Source organism: Contarinia nasturtii, unplaced genomic scaffold (assembly GCF_009176525.2).
Source record: "Contarinia nasturtii isolate CC-2019 unplaced genomic scaffold, AAFC_CNas_1.1 Cnas_scaffold_285, whole genome shotgun sequence".
NCBI lineage: Eukaryota > Metazoa > Arthropoda > Insecta > Diptera > Cecidomyiidae > Contarinia > Contarinia nasturtii.
This window is the reverse complement of record NW_022197640.1, coordinates 4,016,031-4,035,532: the sequence shown is the minus strand read 5'-3', so window position 1 is coordinate 4,035,532 and position 19,502 is coordinate 4,016,031. Positions and strand designations below refer to the sequence as shown.

General features: G+C 31.7%; 1 protein-coding gene across 3 annotated transcripts in view; it reads right to left on the bottom strand.

Annotated features, from left to right (window-relative positions):
- Positions 1–19,502, bottom strand: part of LOC116337374 (homeobox protein 5) — a 30,524-nt gene that overhangs the window by 8,119 nt on the left and 2,903 nt on the right. For all 3 annotated transcript variants that reach the window (XM_031761873.1, XM_031761871.1, XM_031761872.1), the window contains 3 exons: positions 17,904–18,025; positions 17,633–17,819; positions 952–1,075 (listed from right to left, as the gene is read on the bottom strand). In XM_031761873.1, coding sequence (XP_031617733.1) covers positions 952–1,075; positions 17,633–17,819; positions 17,904–17,994 — 402 coding nt within the window. In that variant the 5' untranslated portion in view covers positions 17,995–18,025. The remainder of the gene's footprint in view (positions 1–951; positions 1,076–17,632; positions 17,820–17,903; positions 18,026–19,502) is intronic.

Below are 19,502 nucleotides of genomic sequence, written 5' to 3'. Positions count from 1 at the left end.
TATATTAAAATAAATATTTAATCCGATGTAACGTTTTAATAAAATCTACATTTCTTGTCGAAAAGTTTAGGATTGGTCCCTTTTTATCTATCTGTTTGATGTTTAGGCTCATTTTGAATCATTCGCCTCGTTATTTGCAAATTGCAGAGAACAACTTGGTCTCTCCCTTTATTCGAAGTTGTGAATCTAACGAACATTGTGATTGCCATTCGTTGTTCGTTACAGGGTAGCGATTTCATTTTGCAAATCTCAATGTTTTTTTTTAGTTCGATATCTAGATCTGCACAACTTCAAGTTAGGTCTTATGGTTTTAACTATCATCTCTTTAACCCATTCCATAGCTACATTTCACATACTTCCCATTTTTCAAATTCATACAAATTTCAGCCAGGGGTAGACACGAATTAATATTAGAACCTAGGGGTTTTTATCTCAATCAAAACACTGCGAATATTCGCAAAATATTCGCAAAATACGTATATTCAATACATGATTCGTAAAATATGCATAGTATATGTACCATCGAATAATATATATTCGCGAACAGATAAATTCCCCTAGATTAGAACATACTAGAAGCTACTAGAAGAATATTCGTTTTCAAGTCGATTCTTTCTTAAGATACATTTTTATATGGATGAAAATCCGTCGTATAGAATATATTAGGACTGCTATTCTTTCATCCATACAAAATAAATTACCAATACTTTTCTCATGAAGGGATTAACGGTGGTTTTGTAAACGAAATAATTGTGTTCAATAAGAAAGATCCATTCATCCTAATATTAGAAATCCTAGCAGAATATTTCCATTTTTGTTTGTGACATTTGCAGAATTTCGTAGCGATTTTCTTTTTGGTAAAAAGTTGCGTAAATTTATGTTAGTTAATAACTTGTTGTGAATATCGTATCATGGATGATTTCTATAAGTGAAGAAATCTGTCATTCTTACCTGAGGATTAAATTCAAAAAAATAATCGGGCCGAAGTGGACATGGTAAACCGCATTTGCAAGTGCCATGTTGTAATAAATAATCCTTAATTTGTTCAATTTTTCGTAAAGCTGCACCAGACGGACTGAAAAACAAACGAAATATTATAAAATTAATGTTAATTTATAATTTGCAACATTATCTAGGATAATTAAAATAGAACTTTTATTTATTAATCCCATTTATTATTTATCACTTTTAAAATGAAAAATAATTCGGGAGCAAAACAAATTTCAACAATGTTTACAAAATCGCTTAAAACTCTGCTTCGATGGAACACTGTCTCTCTTAATCCTTTAAATGGACCGACTGAAAAACTTGAAGTTCATGAAAGTAATTACTAACTATCAGCGAATTCAAAATTTATTCATTTTGTCTTTCAATTTTCAGTAGTCTATAATAGCTGATGCTTAAATTTGAATGAAAATATCATTTTTAAAATACCAGCGGTGTTCAATTTGTATGCAATAAATATGCATAATTTGTTCTCGTAAAAAAATGTGATGGTATGTTGAGCGCCTGCTCACACATCAATCAGAATCGCATTAACACATTATCAAGTCTGAAATGCGTTCAAACATGCACTACTTTGTTCATGCATTCGAAAATTACTGTTGTCATTTTATGGTTTCTGTTCAAAACACGTATAAGTTTCTTCTTTGCCAAATAATAATAATAATCATCATACAATTAATTCTATGATCGATGCATTTCAATCTACTATTATTATACGTGTATTCGGTGTAAATCGGCCGTAGTGTTAGAACATTAAGTGCTTGAATTAATAGCAGGCCAGTATTTGAGTTAAACATAAAGTTCAACATTCGTGAGTGTTCGAGGTACAAAAAATATATATCTATTAAAAAAATCGCTCCCATCAAAGGCACACATACATAGCCTTTTAAGGGTGAAATTTCAAACTAATATTGAATATCAAAATACTGTTCGACTGCAGAATATCATTTTTATTTGCAAAATCATACATTTTCCTTAATAATGGGCAAACATTTGAATGAGCTAGAATAAAAACCCGACGCGAAAGAAGAATCTATAAAAATGGAACAAAGCATATGTATAAAAAAAGTCCTAGTTCCACATTTATAGATTTTTATTCCAAGTCGTCTTTTTATTCTAACCCAATCATTTATGAAGGGGTCTAAAAACTGAAAATGTTGTAAATACTCTGCATTTTATAAAATAAAAGTCGAAGTCATTAGTGTCGTGGTTCTGTGTGGAAACAAAAAGAAATGTGCATTTCCCCAACATGCATGTAGTAGTGTATAACAAACAAAGCCAAAGTGCTAATCAGTTATTATCCAAGGGTGCATGAAACCACTCAAAAGTTGAATTTATTGCATCACTTTGATGTTTGAATTCGAAATACCATGCAAAGCAATTAAGATTTATGGAATAATTTTTTCGATTGAAACATTTATAAAGCCCATTTGATGTTTTTGAGGTTTTAACCGCGTTTTTGTTGTTTCTTCTTTTTTTTCATTTATTTATTCAACAATTACATCTGTTCTAGCTTCAAAATCGTCACCCAATGTTGCAATACACTGCAATCGCAATTTATTCCAAGTTTAAGAGTGCATAGACGAATATTTGTTATAGCATATATAAAATTTAATTGATTGTGCAGACACAATGCGAACATGTTTGAAATGCCTTGAATTAATGTGCATGTGAACGCGGCTTTTATTTGTTATTATTTTCTGTCTGTATATTAAAAAAAACGGGCAAAATACGAATCATCGGCGTCTCGAGAACATTCGTCTACTTGGTATATACATAAGTCCAATTTATAATTAGCACTCACATTCTGGCTTACAACAAGAAAACAAAAACAATATTTGTTTCATGTATGTGCCGAAGAAAAGGAAAGGGCATGGTTAAGACTTATTATGCACCGTGCGTAAGTATAAAATGTATCGCATTTCTGATATTTGTTCTTTATGACCTAACCAATGCGAATAAATAATAATAATAAAAAAAGAATCGCTGTCCACCTGCATGTTTGCTGCACTTGTATTTCACTTTAATGTATTTTCTATGTATTCATCTATGAATGCGCCAATCTTTTGCGTGTCACCTTTTTTGCACTTTCCTTGTCACTGATTTCCATTATGCTAACTTCCGACACATATTCTTTGCAAATAATGTAACTGTATTTCATGAATTCAATTGTTTATCCAATTCCATTTTCGGTACTTTTCTTCGGGTTGTTTTTTCGAAGCAATTATTTTGTGAATAAAAAAATTTGTCCAATGTAAAATCAAAACTGTACGGAAAGTTTGCCACATTGAAAATTGGAATCTACATCAAAATAAATGCTCGGCACTGCAACTAACAGTCATTGACTACACATACTTGTGATTTTAACTTCGCCTTTGCATAATGGAGCCGTCTACGTGAATAATATTGTTCCGGTATGAGTCATAACGGCACATTTGCATATTATGGGGTGATAATATAACATAACCATGTCAGAGCAAAAGATTATTGCATGGTGCTTTGCCATGGTTGGTGATTGGGTTACATTTCAAATGTTGTACAGTTCACAGATTTAACATCCGCATAAACGATTTCAGTTTCACATGACAGTAATTGAAGAAAAACAAATAAAATGTGTGATAAACAACATCAATGACTGGGGTTTGAAACCAAACTGAAATAAACAAATTGCTTTATTTAACTATAATTTATTGTTGTTTCATGTTACACAGAGTGCCAAAGTTGTTTCGTTCAAAAACACGTGAATCTTTGCCGCAGATTCTTTTTAGCAATGTGCTACATATATATTCATTTTTTCAAAAAAAAGAAAAGACATGTACATTGTCAAAAACACCAACATTCTATTATCCATTGATAAAATTAAACTTTTCAACGTTGTTCGGTTGTTTGGTATCTCTTTCGAATGAGTCTTTTTGTTTGACTTTTCTCCTTTTGAGTATTCTAATGTTTACTCTTCCAATTTTCAGTTTGGAATATTCACTTTATTTGGATTCACATCAATAGCACAAACCCAGAGTACCTCACAATCAGGACAGTAAGAAATAAATTTATTGCAAAAGAAATGAAACTGAAGTTACACAATACATGTATATTTGGGAGTATGAGATGAATTGTATATATAAACTACAACATGAAAATAGAATAAAAGTTTGCGAGCAAAAGTTTTCTTGAATCTATTCAATTCGATGAATGAGAAAAAATTTGAGTGACCAGCACTGCATAGGATAGCATCAGTAGACATGTAGGTCCTATTGTAGAGTAATTTAAAAAGTTGTACATTTCGTTCATCATCAGACCTTTGGAAAAAGGGAGTAAAAGATACAATTTTTGACTACGTTTTCAACAACACAAAAGCTATCACAGAAGTCATTCTGAACACATTCTCACACTCAAAAACTATTGATTAGAAGTGCAATGAAATAAATTGACCCAATTGGATAAATAACTAACCAAAATGGTAAATGATGAAATCCCCTTAAATTTTAGTCCGAAATACTAGTTTTCAGACATCATACTTGAGTTTTTAAGAAAACAAATGACGGAATGTGCGTCAAAATATAAATATTTTTTCGGAAATGTTAATAGATCGAGTTGGATTCTTCTTGAGCCAAGAAATCTAGATATAGCTATAGTAACGACACATCAATGGAAATGTGAATCACTCTTTAAATGAAGAAAATCTGGCTCTGTGACAACTCACGGGTGATTTTGAGCTAGGGGGTCATTACACCCATAAATAATTTGTACTCAATTTGTACTAATTTGTACTAACATTTTTAGAATTTGTACTAAACTGGAAGTATCTTTTAGTACAACTTTTTTTTTAGTACACATCGGATCGAAAAACCAAATATACCAAAAATTTGTACTCAATTTGTACTTTCTAAATGTACTAAATTTTTTTTGGAAATGTACTAAAAAATGTACTAAAAAGCAAAAAAAAAAATTTTTAGTACACTTTTTAGAACTTTGAATATATATTCAGAATCTGCATAATTTGTACTATATATATGTATAAAAAATATTCCGAAATTATTACATCGACTGTACTAAAATTACAAGTGTTTTTTTAGTACAGAAATTTTTATTTTCAGAATCAAAAAATAAATATACCAAAAATTTGTACTCAATTTGTACTTTCTAAATGTACTAAATTTTCTTTGGAAATGTACTAAAAAATGTACTAAAAAGCAAAAAAAAAAATTTTTAGTACACTTTTTAGAACTTTGAATATATATTCAGAATCTGCATAATTTGTACTATATATATGTATAAAAAAATTCACAAACTTATCACATCGACTGTACTAAAATTACAAGTGTTTTTTCAGTACAGAAATTTTAGTTTTCAGAATCAAAAACGAAATATACCAAAAATTTGTACTCAATTTGTACTTTCTGAATGTACTAATTTTTTTTGAAAATGTACTAAAAAGCAAAAAAAAAAATTTTTAGTACACTTTTTAGAACTTTGATTACATATTCAGAATCTGCATAATTTTTGCAATTTTTCTGTACAAAAAAATTCACAAACTTATTTCATGGACTTCATTAAAACCACAACTGTTTTTTAGTTGACACAATTGAGTTTTTTAGAAACAAAAAAAATATACTTATAATTTGTACTTTCTTACTTTTGAATATGTACTTTCTACTGGTATCAACACATTTTGAAAATGTACTAAAATTTATAAAAGAATTTTTTCAAAAATTTAAAACAATTACATGCTGACAAAGCACGACGACAATGACAGCTGGGCAACGCAGTAACTTTATTATGGTTGCCACTGTTTATTTTGGGTGGCACGAATTTGTCTGACAACTTATTACTGAATTAAAAAGTAAAAACATCAAACTCCACTTCGATACCTATTTTTTATAAAAGCAAACTATAACATTTTTTTAGTATCAAAAAATTCAAGTATGCCGTTAAAGGATATTGCATTTAAAAAACATAATTAGACAATAATAAATCTCATTGCATTTTTTAATTTTTTATATTTTTGCATACGATATTCATGCAAACATCGACAGTCAACTTCACTGCAAAGTTTCACACAAAATGTCACGTGGTGATTTGAAATGATTCAATGTGATTCAAAATTATTTGAAATGATTTCAATTGGTTTTAAATATTTCCAATATACTGATTTACTCTCAAAGAGATTTGTTCAATGTGCAAAATTAGAACTATTTTGCTGGAAGATTTAATATTTTCGTGATGATTCGTTCTATTTGATGTCTCCCCCTAGGATTAGCCTTGAAGTATTTCGATGGTTTTCAACTTGTTTTAAATCCATCCCACGTAGATGGCTCAAGTAGGGATATTGTGGTCTGAAGTGCACGTACGTTTTTCATATTAGTGATTTTCCAACGAATAAGTAACCTACCAGTTGATATTATGAGTGACTACTAGTAGGTGTAGTGACAAGAAACAAAACTGATAAATAACAAAAGAATTCAGTTCAAAATTTGGAAGGAAATTATCATATATTAGCACGCATTAACGTCAAAGCTAACTTGATCGAGTCGAAACAAAACATATTTTCTAGTTTGAATCGGTTAGAATATTCGTGAGCTTAAGAAATTTCTTAAAGTAAAAGAGCAAAATGGCCGGCAAAAAAAAGATGGTGCTCAGTGCCCGACGTATATTTTCATATATTTTGTATGGGAAAATTGCTGAATTGTAAAAAATGTTTGTGCACGAATGAATCGATTGTTCCCATATACAAGCATATACTTGTTACGTTGTTCGTTGTTCCGTGTGACATTCAAATAAGAATAATAATTTATTATAAACAAATTCTGCCGAAATTGTGTTTTGCATTGAATTGCTTCGATTTACTTTTACATATACACAACAAACATGTCTCGTGTTCAATTCATTTAGGTGAATTCCCATACTCAGATAAATTTAACAGAGAAAACTTAAAGGCAAACAGTGTAAAATGCCATTTTGAAAATGAAACTGGTCGAATTCATTGGTACCGCAAACATTTGTTCAGCCAATATTTATTTTATTTTGTCAGCACAGTATACAAAACGTAGCTGCCGATCTGCTGCGTGCATTCATGTCTTTAGTTTACGAAATGACACAATATTTCTAAAAATATCGAGAAAATTCAAAATAAAAAATTGAAAAATTTCCATTTTTTCATACAAAATATACTAACGGGCACTGAGTGCCCCCAAGACGAAGTGATACAATTTAGTAAAAATTTGTTCAGCCAATATTAATTTATTTTGTCAGCACAGTATACAAAACGTAGCTGCCGACCCGATGCGCACATTCATGTCTTCAGTTTACGATTAGACACAAGATTTCTCGAAATATCGCAAAAATTCCAAAAAAAAATTCAATTTTTTCAATTTTTTCATACAAATTACACTACGGGCACTGAGTGCCCCCAAAGACGGGATTAAGGTGGATTGCAGAAGGACGGTTTTAGGGTTAAGTGCTTAACATATATCACTTTGGCATTTGAGCGGAAAAAATGCATACTGAAATTTATCCCAAAAACGGTTGAGACTTCGGATAAATTGAGTTTTATGTCAATTTTTGTTCATATTGAGGTGATTTGTCATTTGTGTAAGCAGATGATGCAAAGTACATTCATGGGGTCAATACTGCCCGTAGAATAAGGGAAAGCTTATCTATATGGCTCAAAACTTGTAGTTGTGAGAACTGGCTAATCTCATATACATACGAACAGACAAAATAGTTTATACAAGTTATTTACGAGACACCTTCAAAGACGATCCACACTGTACGGAAGAGAAGTGGAAACTACAGCGTATCGCATAGTCATCGTTGAATTCTATTCAACATTGGACATTGTTATATAATGGCAGTTTTGGCGGGTGAAACTATCCTTTGGAATCCACAAATCAAAGCACCCAGTGTTTTCATCATTATAGAATCCTTTGAAAGGGCATGTGAACTCAATTATTAAGTTTAGACAGGCACGCGTCGTGCAATACGTTAAAAAATCCGCAGCAATGAAACGTCAACAACAATAACACGTATTTTTAATGTCAAAATCTTGATGTCGAATGGTGTCGACATTGGTTATAGTATTTTGAAGCATACTTTGTACGCCACTTTCATCATATATTTGGTGGTTCAATAAGTCTAACAATGAAAAATACATATTTTTGATCAAAAATCATTTTTATTATTCAATATAATCCCCGTCGAGTTGAACACACTTGGCCCAGCGCTCGGGTAACATTTCAATGCCTTTCGAATAATGAGTTTTGTCGAGTCCCCAAAAATAGGCATCAGTTTGCCATTCAACCTCTTCATTTGAGTAAAACTTCTGTCCTGCAAGCCACCTTTTCAAGTTTGAAAACAGATAATAGTCGCTGGGGGCTAGATCTGGAGAATACGGTGGATGAGGAAGCAATTCCCATCCTAATTTATCAAATTTTTCCATCGTCAATTGGGCTTTGTGTGGTCTTGCGTTGTCTTGATGAAAAAGAATTTTTTTCTTTGCCAAATGCGGACGTTTTTTCTTTATTTCATCATTCAAACGGTCAAGCAAGGCTATATAATACTCTTTGTTGACCGTTCTACCCTTTTCGAGATAATCGATGAATATTACCCCATGCGCATCCCAAAAAACACTGGCGAATACCTTGCCAGCCCATCGATCTTGCTTCACACGCTTTGGAGGTCTTTCATCTGGTCCTACCCACTCCGCAGACTGACGTTTGTCTTGTGGTACGTAGTGATGGACCCAAGTCTCATCCATCGTGATGTATCGACGCAAAAATTCCCTTGGATTGCGATTATACAATGCCAAACATCGCTGAGAATCATTGATTCGTTGTTCTTTTTGGTCGATGTTGAGAAAATGCGGCACCCACATAGCAAGCAGCTTTTTCATGTGCAAATGTTGATGCATAATTGTAACCACTGACCCTGTTGATATGCCTATGGACTCAGCTATCTCACGCACTTTCACTTTTCGATCATTCAATAACATGCGGCGGACTTGTTGAATGATTTCGGGGATATGTGCCTCTTTTGGGCGACCTGATCGTTCAGCATCAGCGGTGGATGTACGCCCGCGACGAAATTCAGCAAACCAGTATTTGATGGTTGAACTGGGTGGTGAACAGATGCCGTAGCACTTATCTAGCCATTCCTTTGCTTCGACGGTATTCATTCCCATTGAAAAGCAGTGCTTAATCAAGACTCGAAATTCACTTTTTTCCATTATTTGAAAAATCTCAAAAGTTGCTTGATACTTATGCCTGTAACTTGTGAACAAATGCACGGATTGGGCTTAAAATTTGACAGTATTGTGAAGACAGGTGGTACTTGTCAAAATTAAAGAGATTTTTTATTTATGACGCCATCTGGTTGTCAGGCCAAAGACTTATTGAACCACCAAATACTTTTCGCTGTAGTTCTATACTCGATTTAGTTTGCATTGTCGGTTTCAAATATTCTTCAAATCGTTTATGTTCCCGAAACCAAAAAAAAGTCATTTGATTTTTGATAACACTTTTATAAGGGTTTATGTGTCCGACCCGAATGAGTTGTACAAATATGTAATCTGAATAGTATTTTTTTTTAAATAATTCGAACCAAGATTCGAACAATTTCGTCAAAATTCGAAGAAATTGACATTTTTAAGATAAGTGCTCGACACGTAAAGAATTGAAAAATATATTTGCCAGCATAAAAAATTTCTAAAAAAGTCCATTTAAAAAAAAATCCCATACAAAAATATCACTTTTTGTGATTTTTTCGTGTTTGAACCATTTTTGCTCTGACCTAATGAAACCAAAGTGTACAAAAGTATATGTTTTCTGTCGGTACAAATTGAGTACTAAATCGCTGTGAAAAAATTTCCCAAACAAAATCCAGTTTAAAAAAAAAATTCCATAAAAAACGGCGTTTTTTGTAATTTTTTCGTGTTTGAGCAATTTGTACTCGGAACCTATGAGACGAAAGTGTACAAAAGTATATATGTCGGCACAAATTTAGTACTAAATCGCTGTGCAAAAATTTTCCCAAAAAAATCCCGCTATAAACAATTTTCCATACAAAAATCACGTTTTTCGTGATATTTTCATGTTTGAGCAATTTGTACTTGGTGGATTGAGTGGTACAAATTCTAAAACTGGTATTTTTGAAGAGTACAAATTGAGTACCAAATTTTGATATAAAAATTGTCATGGTACAAAATAAGGGGGGGAGCAACAACACGCACCTACAAATTTGTGCCACCCAAAATAAACAGTGGCAACCATAATAAAGTTGCTGCGCTGCCCAGCTGTCATTGTCGTCGTGCTTTGTCAGCATGTAATTGTTTTAAATTTTTGAAAAAATTCTTTTATAAATTTTAGTACATTTTCAAAAAATTTTTAGTAGATTTAGAAAGTACAAATTGGGTACAAATTTTTGGTATATTTCGTTTTTGATTCTGAAAACTAAAATTTCTGTACTGAAAAAACACTTGTAATTTTAGTACAGTCGATGTAATAAGTTTGTAAATTTTTTTATACATATATATAGTACAAATTATGCAGATTCTGAATATGTAATCAAAGTTCTAAAAAGTGTACTAAAATTTTTTTTTTTTGCTTTTTAGTACATTTTTTAGTACATTTCCAAAGAAAATTTAGTACATTTAGAAAGTACAAATTGAGTACAAATTTTTGGTATATTTATTTTTTGATTCTGAAAACAAAAATTTCTGTACTAAAAAAACACTTGTAATTTTAGTACAGTCGATGTAATAATTTCGGAATATTTTTTATACATATATATAGTACAAATTATGCAGATTCTGAATATATATTCAAAGTTCAAAAAAGTGTACTAAAAAATTTTTTTTTTGCTTTTTAGTACATTTTTTAGTACATTTCCAAAAAAAATTTAGTACATTTAGAAAGTACAAATTGAGTACAAATTTTTGGTATATTTGGTTTTTCGATCCGATGTGTACTAAAAAAAAAGTTGTACTAAAAGATACTTCCAGTTTAGTACAAATTCTAAAAATGTTAGTACAAATTAGTACAAATTGAGTACAAATTATTTATGGGTGTAATGACCCCCTAGCTCAAAATCACCCGTGAGTTGTCACAGAGCCAGAAAATCTCCATTAAATATTTGACTTAAATCAAACACCTTCTTTCCATGTATATCTCTATTCTGACTTGAATAGTTTTTCGAATCAAAGAGAACAAGAACCTACAAGAACACAGCAATAATAACCATTATCGATTGCAGTGTATTCGGAATCCAAACATAGTATATTATAGCCCTTTTTTCATTTTTTTTTCACTCAATTTCATATTAAAATGTGGTTATCCACGTGAAATGAAAACAAAAGTACAGAATAAATTGTGCAAAGAACAACAATTTATTACATAATCTTCATTTCTTTATTGCCACTTGAAAAGGTAAACCGAATGAATTCCGTTTAATTTGAAATGCGAACGAAAGCAAAAATAAACGGCAAACGAACAAGCATAGAAAAAAGGCAATTTAATCGAACAAAAAAGAAAACTTGCAATGTAAATGGTTTGTTATTGTTGCATTTCTGCAAAGTAATTTCGTGTGTGTTCGGCAAAGAGCGCGTGGTACACTCACATCAAGGCAACCCAAATTAGCAAAAACATAAAGTGTTCTTCAATACTTCTAACATTTATTTCCATTGTATGCAGCTCTTTTCTGTTTCTTTTTTATTATTAATTTTTAATGGTGTTTTCTTTTTTGCGCTTTGCTATATCATTTATACAATTTATAATTCTGATTTCAATGACTGCGAAACACTTATTACGAGCTGGCAAAATCACAACGATGCCTAATAACAAACAAAACGGCACAAGTATAGATAATGGTAAACAAAAGAGCGGCCAGAGTAACGGGTAAAATATCTTTGAAATATGATGTTATTCTCTTTGTGTTTGCGATTTTATGCAGAAAAGTATTTTCTTTGTGCTGCATTTTATATCAAACAATCAAATGAAATAGACCAGACAACAGACAATGTTTTCTTAAAAGATGCAAAAACTTTTCAAATAGATAAGTCAATTGAATTATATTTCATGTATTGTATGTTATTGTTTATATTTGTGAAGCGAAGAGACTCGGATTCCATGCAGTACTTTGGTTTAAAATGATTCCAAATGCAAAATGTGACAGTGAATATTTCTCTAGGTTGAAATCATATTTTTATTACAGAAATTTAATAAATAAATGCACTGAACTAATTTCACTCTTTCGTAGAACCTTTTCTTTAATGCTAGCTTAAATGGTAGTAGTGATTGCCTATTTTTCATATTTGTTCAATTGGCAATAAAATTGTATTTAGCTGAGGGGCACCCAACGAGGTTAGCAACAAATTTAATATGGGAATAAATGATGTTCTGGCGATAACATCGCACCAAATTAGATTAGCGCACTAAGAAATTTTCTGACCTTACTTTTATTTCGAATCACTATTTCTATCAATGAATGCTTTATTTTGGTTGCATGAGCAATATAGAACGCTGAAATCATACTTAAAAAATGCTTTCAACATATATTATTTGTACTCCGAGAGAGAGAGAGAGAGAGAGAGAGAGAATAAAATCTGGCTATTGCCAATAGCCTATTGGATTCACAGGAATGTGTGTTATTCGTTAATGTTCCGATTAATTCAGTTTGATTCTCGCACTACTTGCGCTCCATCCGTATAACAAGATTCGTGAAATTAATTACCGTATCAATAGAAACATTGATTGTTCTTGTATTAATCCAAGCTATTTTGTTTCAATGCTTTGATTTGAATGCCATCAAAGATTCGCCTGAGGTTCAACATTAATTTGCTTGACAGTTTTGAATGAAGAATCCGACTTTATTTAAAAGCAATGTCATGCATACGTAAGCATTAAAATGAATAATGAAAAGAAATGGTGTTTCTTCCATGATTTTGGTTTTCGATAATTCCAATTCGAAACGGCTGTTGCCAGTATTCACATACAAAAAATGTAATCACAACGTGTGGCTGTGAATGTGGTCAGAGAGCCGTCAACAAATGTCCGTCCGTATGTTGTGAACGTTGGCTATTGATACATTTGTTCCAAGTAAAATGCATCGTATTATGACGTCTGCTTATAAATGATATTTCTCCATTAAAATGTTACGAATATTTGAACAATATACATCAGTGACCAGGCATGAATAAATTCAAAATTTATAAAAACGAAAAATTCAGAAGATCATGGCCATTTGTATTCGTTGACAGCTCTGATAGCGAAAAAAAAAATAAGCAATCGTATTCAACGGTTTTCAAGTTTCTATCGAATAGAATTGCGAATTGAGCAAAATGTCAATACTTTCACATCACATCAGTCCAGCGGAGTAAGTAAAATACGAAATCAGTATCACAATTAATTCGTTGTTTTGAATTTTAGTTGATGTTGCGATATCGTTTTTGTATTTAACATTTGCCATTGGAAGATGCATGCCGCGTTTATATGTAAACTTGTAAGTGCAATAAAAATAAATAAGCCTTGAGGTCACGAATGCTATTTACATTGAATATCATTTTCATTTCCACGCCCGTCTCAACGACTTATCGTGACTTTGTACATAATTTAATGAACCTGTGTGAGAGCCAAGTGTGGATACTTCTGCATAAAATATAAATAATTTTCGATTCGTTTCAATTGGCATCCGTAAAAAGTTAAATGCTTTACTTTCAATGCAATGAACATTGAAAGCAATACTGGCTGCTGAATTTTGTTTCTCATTTTCCGTCTTTTCGGATCGTCCACAGATAATTTTTTTGTTTTAATAATTCACATGATCATAAATAAAAACGAATATGTTCGGCAGAAATTAAAAACAAAAATTACCATGAATCTGACATTTTGGCAAACGATATATGGACGCAATACAAGTATCATACAGATCGTTTCATCAAATTAAAATATGTATATGTGTTTTAAATATAAACGAATTTTGATCATACTGGAATTTTTCAGATACAAAACGATGAAGTGACATTTTGACATTGCTTTTGCAAAAACTAGACAAATACCAGAAACATTTACACCTTCATGTGTGGAAGGCATACGGTCAACACCAGCATTTGTGAGATAAATTCGCTGGAAAAATATTTTACACACAAGAATTTTTAGATGAGAATTGTAGCCATGGGTATTGACGCCAAAGATTAAAGGGTTTAAAATACAAAGGGGGCACCGGAAAAAATGCAGAGAGGGATTTTGGTTCCGTTAAAACCCTAAAAAATCGAATGAATGTAGTCACTAGTCAGGGATGACCGTTCTATGACCGCAGATGCGGTATTTCGAAGTTTTATCACAAAACAATGTACATTTCTACAAACAAAAGACGCTTTAGATGGCGCCTGTATGCAATGCATTTTCGTTATGCGTTGCGGCTGGGATAATTGTCGATTTTGTATTTATATGGTAATTGTGGTTAAAACAATTTTGCCGTCTGTCATTAAACCATCACAATCAAAGTATTAATTTATCGTTTGCTATTCAGAAAACCTTCGACAATGACTAGCAGTTCAACCTCTTTTGTACATATTTAAAAATGCCTTCGATTGAGTAAATCACTGTTTATAAAGTAATTGAATTGCAATGACGAAATGATGGCGATAAATTTATATATTTCGGACAATCCTGTTTCTCAAAATAAGATTTTTTTTTTTTTTTTCAAGAAAGAAGCTATCGAATTATTTTCACCATGTACATCCAGTTTGTTTGCGATGAATAAAAATCGAAACATATGTCGAATGCACACAATTCGCCACTTAATATAATACATTAAGAACAAAATGTTTTGAGACAGCATCTACATATATAATTGATTAAAGCGCACATGCTGAAAGACAAATATTTTTAAGTGGAAACAGCCAAAGTCCAAAAAAAAATGGTTTTCATTTTTTGACATTGTTCCATGTACAGTTGTACACAAAATATCAATTGTTAATGTTTTTTCAATTTCATTTAAATAAAGGGGAAGAACACATTTTAAAAGTGCGTAATATTTGCTCTTGAATAACTGGTTTAAAGAAATTTTGTATCCTTTCAACAAAAGGTTTTCGTCGTCATTTGCTTAGAATGTGATCATCTTCATAGTACCTTATTGTCTTTATATTAAAAAAAACCAGTTTTGCTTAATACTTTCTTCAAATTACAATTCTTCATATTTTAATGGCTCTCATATTCTGTGTGTGCACAGAATTGTGAAAGCAATGTGAACGCAAGCAGACGAAAGAAAATACGCGTTTAATGTAGACCTCTTTTTTTCAATCCACTAAACTGGTTACCGTTAACATCTTTTCTGTGATGTGTGCCTTGGATTTTCGTTTAAATGTGTATTTTTTCTTTAGTTCGTATCGTTATTTGGCCTATACTTGCAAATATGCAATGTAAAATCAATTGATTATAATTTTATGGTCATTCTTTTACATAATATTACCTTCGTGAAAACCATTTTGGATAGATTGAATAGCCGATACGATATTACCTCATCATCAACATATTTTATCATTACCTCTTCCAGTAAAAAGAAATGATCTTGTTCGCTTTGTCGCAGGTCTTTAGTGTATAGTCACAATGATTTTTCGAGACATATTTTTATCCAACACATTAATTGGTTTGATGTTTGCATTAATGTTCGTCCTAACAAGCATATCAATTCACGGAATTTACTTGAATTCTTTCATAATATATAAGTTAGTCACGGACGAACTGAGACAGACTTTCTATTAGGAACTCATTTTCATGCATTTCTGTCGACCAATTCAAAAGAAAAATCAACTTTTTTCTTTTCGTTAGAAATTTAAAGCGGGAAAAATATCTCATGATTAAAATGAATTGTATCCTAACTTATGCCACACGTGTCATTGCATGATATTAGATTGTTTGAAATCGTTATTACAAGAATTTAATCGCTGTAGAGATGTTTTGCCCGCATATCATCCGCAATGTCTAAAATATGTCATATAAACACATTAAGAATCGTCAAACTTTAACAAATTAGTTACATAAGATGCAATTGTGTTGATTTATTAATTGGTTGTATTAAGTAACAAGTTGTGCATGATTTACGACCAAATATTTTGGTAGTTGATAGATTGAAAGACAAGTTTGTAAAATGTATCATGTTTTTGTCTGGCGACGAGCATCAACATTGCGACAGTGTCTGCAACACAATGATTTAACATTAAAGACGTAAAACAAGTACTTTGTTGTATAAAAAAAATGTTGAGCCGACCCATAAGAATTTGCATAAGTCGGTTGCAGTGAATGTCAATGTTGAAAGTGAATGTTGAAATTGAATGTGTAATTTTTGACGAAATATATTGCAAAAAGTACCGCATATTCTATACTTTTACATGTTGTTCCTTTGAAATTACCTATTCTTGCTTTGATGGAATCACTTCACTTTAGTCACACATACAACAATTTTGTAGCCAAGAAAAAAAAGGGACACAAATAAAGAAACAGCAATATTGCATTCAATGACGACGACAAAAAAAAGATACAAAAGAAATAGGTTCTTTGCAGATTTTGCATGGCAGAGCGACAAACGAAAGATGTAAAAGAAAACAACAAGTAAAAGGACAAGTTAACAGAGGTGTAGAGATAGCGCCAAAGATATGTATAAGATCTCTGCGTAAAGAGAAGAGAAAAAAAGCATCAGATATGTGATCGGCATGTATCAATATAAGTTTCAATATCGCCCTTCATCGTCGGGGGTATCTTTTACATGTCACTTCAGAGTTCTATTGTCTAAATGTGCCTTTCACATGTTGCTATTTCTTTTTTATTTACTTTGCTATGGGATTTTTCCACATGCTTATGCTGCTATTGTTATCTAAAAATGGTGTTTTTCTTTCTGCACGGCATGGATGAAAATGCAAAATTTCGAATGGAAAGAAATTGTGCAACACACTAAATATGCAATAGTGACGAAACACGTTCACACATGTTGGTTATTCTTTTCAAAGTAACAAAATAAAAAGAAACGGACGAAAAAGCATATGCGTAATCGAGTAAATGGTTCATAAAGGATATGTTACTCAAACAGAAATATACTGCAAAATATAAACATAGAGTTTGCATTCTATTATCATAGTTTAAAATTTTTATTCAAAAATTTAATTTTCTGACAAAATGTCATCACCCCAAAAATAAGCGAACCATGTCCAAGAAATATTTAGAGATATGTGCAAATATACAATAGTTTTAAATATTTTGGCAAATGTTGATACATTTATTAAACGTATATTCTCTTTGATCAAATATGTTTAAAGCAGTAATGTGCGAAGGGGGAGGGTAGGGGGGGGGTTTACCCCCCCCTGTGATTTGGATGAGAAACATTTTTTCGCGAAAATTATTCGAATTTGCTAGGGTTTTTCACGAAAAAATTGAAGACCTTTTTTTTTTTTTTTTTTAGCTCTTCACTTTGTTTGGCTGAGAAAATTCTTTCGATTTGCTAGGGATTTTCGCCAAAAAAGTGAAGAGCAAAAAAAAAAAAAAAAAAACGAAATTAGTTGTTTAGATGAGAGAATTTTTAGTTTTTGAAAAATCACCCCCCCCCTGTAAAATGTAGCTCGCACATTACTGGTTTAAAGACTTACCTAAAATAGATGATTTCGCCTTCGCTGAGTTGCCTGCGCCAACCGGGAGCAACATTTGCACTGCTATTATTTAATGTTTGTTGTTTAACATTTAAAAAATGTTCGACATCAAGTCGTTGTACATAATTTGATTCTTGGCTAATAAACGAAGACCCAATTAAATTTGAACCATGTTGTTGTTGTTGTTCTGATTACAAAAAGAGATGTTGATGAAAAGATTTATAAAGCGACCTTAATAATGGCAATTATTTAATAATATCTCTTAACTCACCGGAATGATATTGATGTAAGTGTGATGACGATGATGCGATTGCTCCAGACAAAAAGCCGGTTTCTATTGCACCAGCGCTAGCCGCAGCCATTTAGTTTTGTTATATTAGCCGCGCTGTATGTCTGCAATATGAAACATATGATTAATATTCATCAAAATAAATTCTTTTTTTTTACTTTTGATTATGGTCAATGTAATTGCTCAGACTTGAATAAATGACAGAAATTAATTCATATGCACCATATAAATTGGGGAAAATGATTGATACGTATGATAGAAATGTAATTAGTTAATGTTACCTCATAAAGACCCATTAAATCTAGATTTCTACCCTACTCGGCCAATGTGGCGAACTTAGCGGGAGAAGGGGTCCGAAATGTGAAAAGCAAGAAATTTCTTCACTTTCGAAAACTCATTCCATCTTAGGTAAACCCACCATCATGAGTACCTGTGTATTTACGTTGGCAGTGAAAGGTACATTCGAGAATGCGTCACCTAGAGTCACGTTTGCATGAATATTGTTGCACATTTGAATGACCAACTTCACATCCTAAAATAATGTATGTCTTAACGTCACTAGGAACTTAGTCAATTTGACTTCTCTCGATCATGATGGTTGGGTAAACCTATGTTTCAGAGAAACGGAAGAGATCTCCATTTACGCCAATGTAAAAAACGACATGTTTTTCGAAAAAAAAATTATACGGCCTTCATTTCTAGATATTTGACTCGCAATTTTGAGTTTTTGCAGTCTTATGTAGTAAACATTATCGAAAAATTTGCTCTACTTCAATTAAATGTGTTTCGTTTTTTCTCTTTTACTACATTTGTTTTATTCCATATGGTGGTTTTGAATAACTACTGAAAAAATAATGAATTTGCTTATTTTCAACGAATTTATGCATATTTGTATAATATTTGTAGGGTCTTCATGTAAAATATTCAGAAAAAATATACTTATTATTCAAACTAGATTTAAGTATCCGCTATGACCGTTCACACACACAAAATATAAGTGAAGCAATGAGGTGAAATTCATTAAAATTCATTATAAATTCTATCAAATGAACATCAACTGAATTGTATCAGCGACAGATGTCTTCATTTCTATCTGGCCGTACAATTGTACGCTCAGTTGGTTTCTCGCCGATAAAAGAAATTGTTAATGGGGAATGAGGTGAACATATTTTCGAATATATAACTTTCATAACACACGCATTTTTATTTGTAACAATTAATGCATTTTTTTTAGAATACTAGTTTAGTCCATGCAGTGTTCACATTTCTATACACATACAATGTGCAAGTAAACCTCGCACAGCCGGCTGAATACTTATTTACAAATTTCTTTCGACATAAGTAACGAATAACCGAGCAAATTTGTCTGAATTGAAAAACAATGAAAATGAAATACTTCAGATTTGTTCGTGAAAGAGAGGTTTTGTTAGAACATACCGACAAAAACAAAAAACAGAGAGAAAAGTATGAAAAGTTTAGTGTATTATTGTTACATGTGAACGAAGTCAAAACTCTTGCGTCTTTCTCTCATTTGGTCGGTTGTTTTTATCGCAAAAATGTTTTAAAAATGATTTTATATCA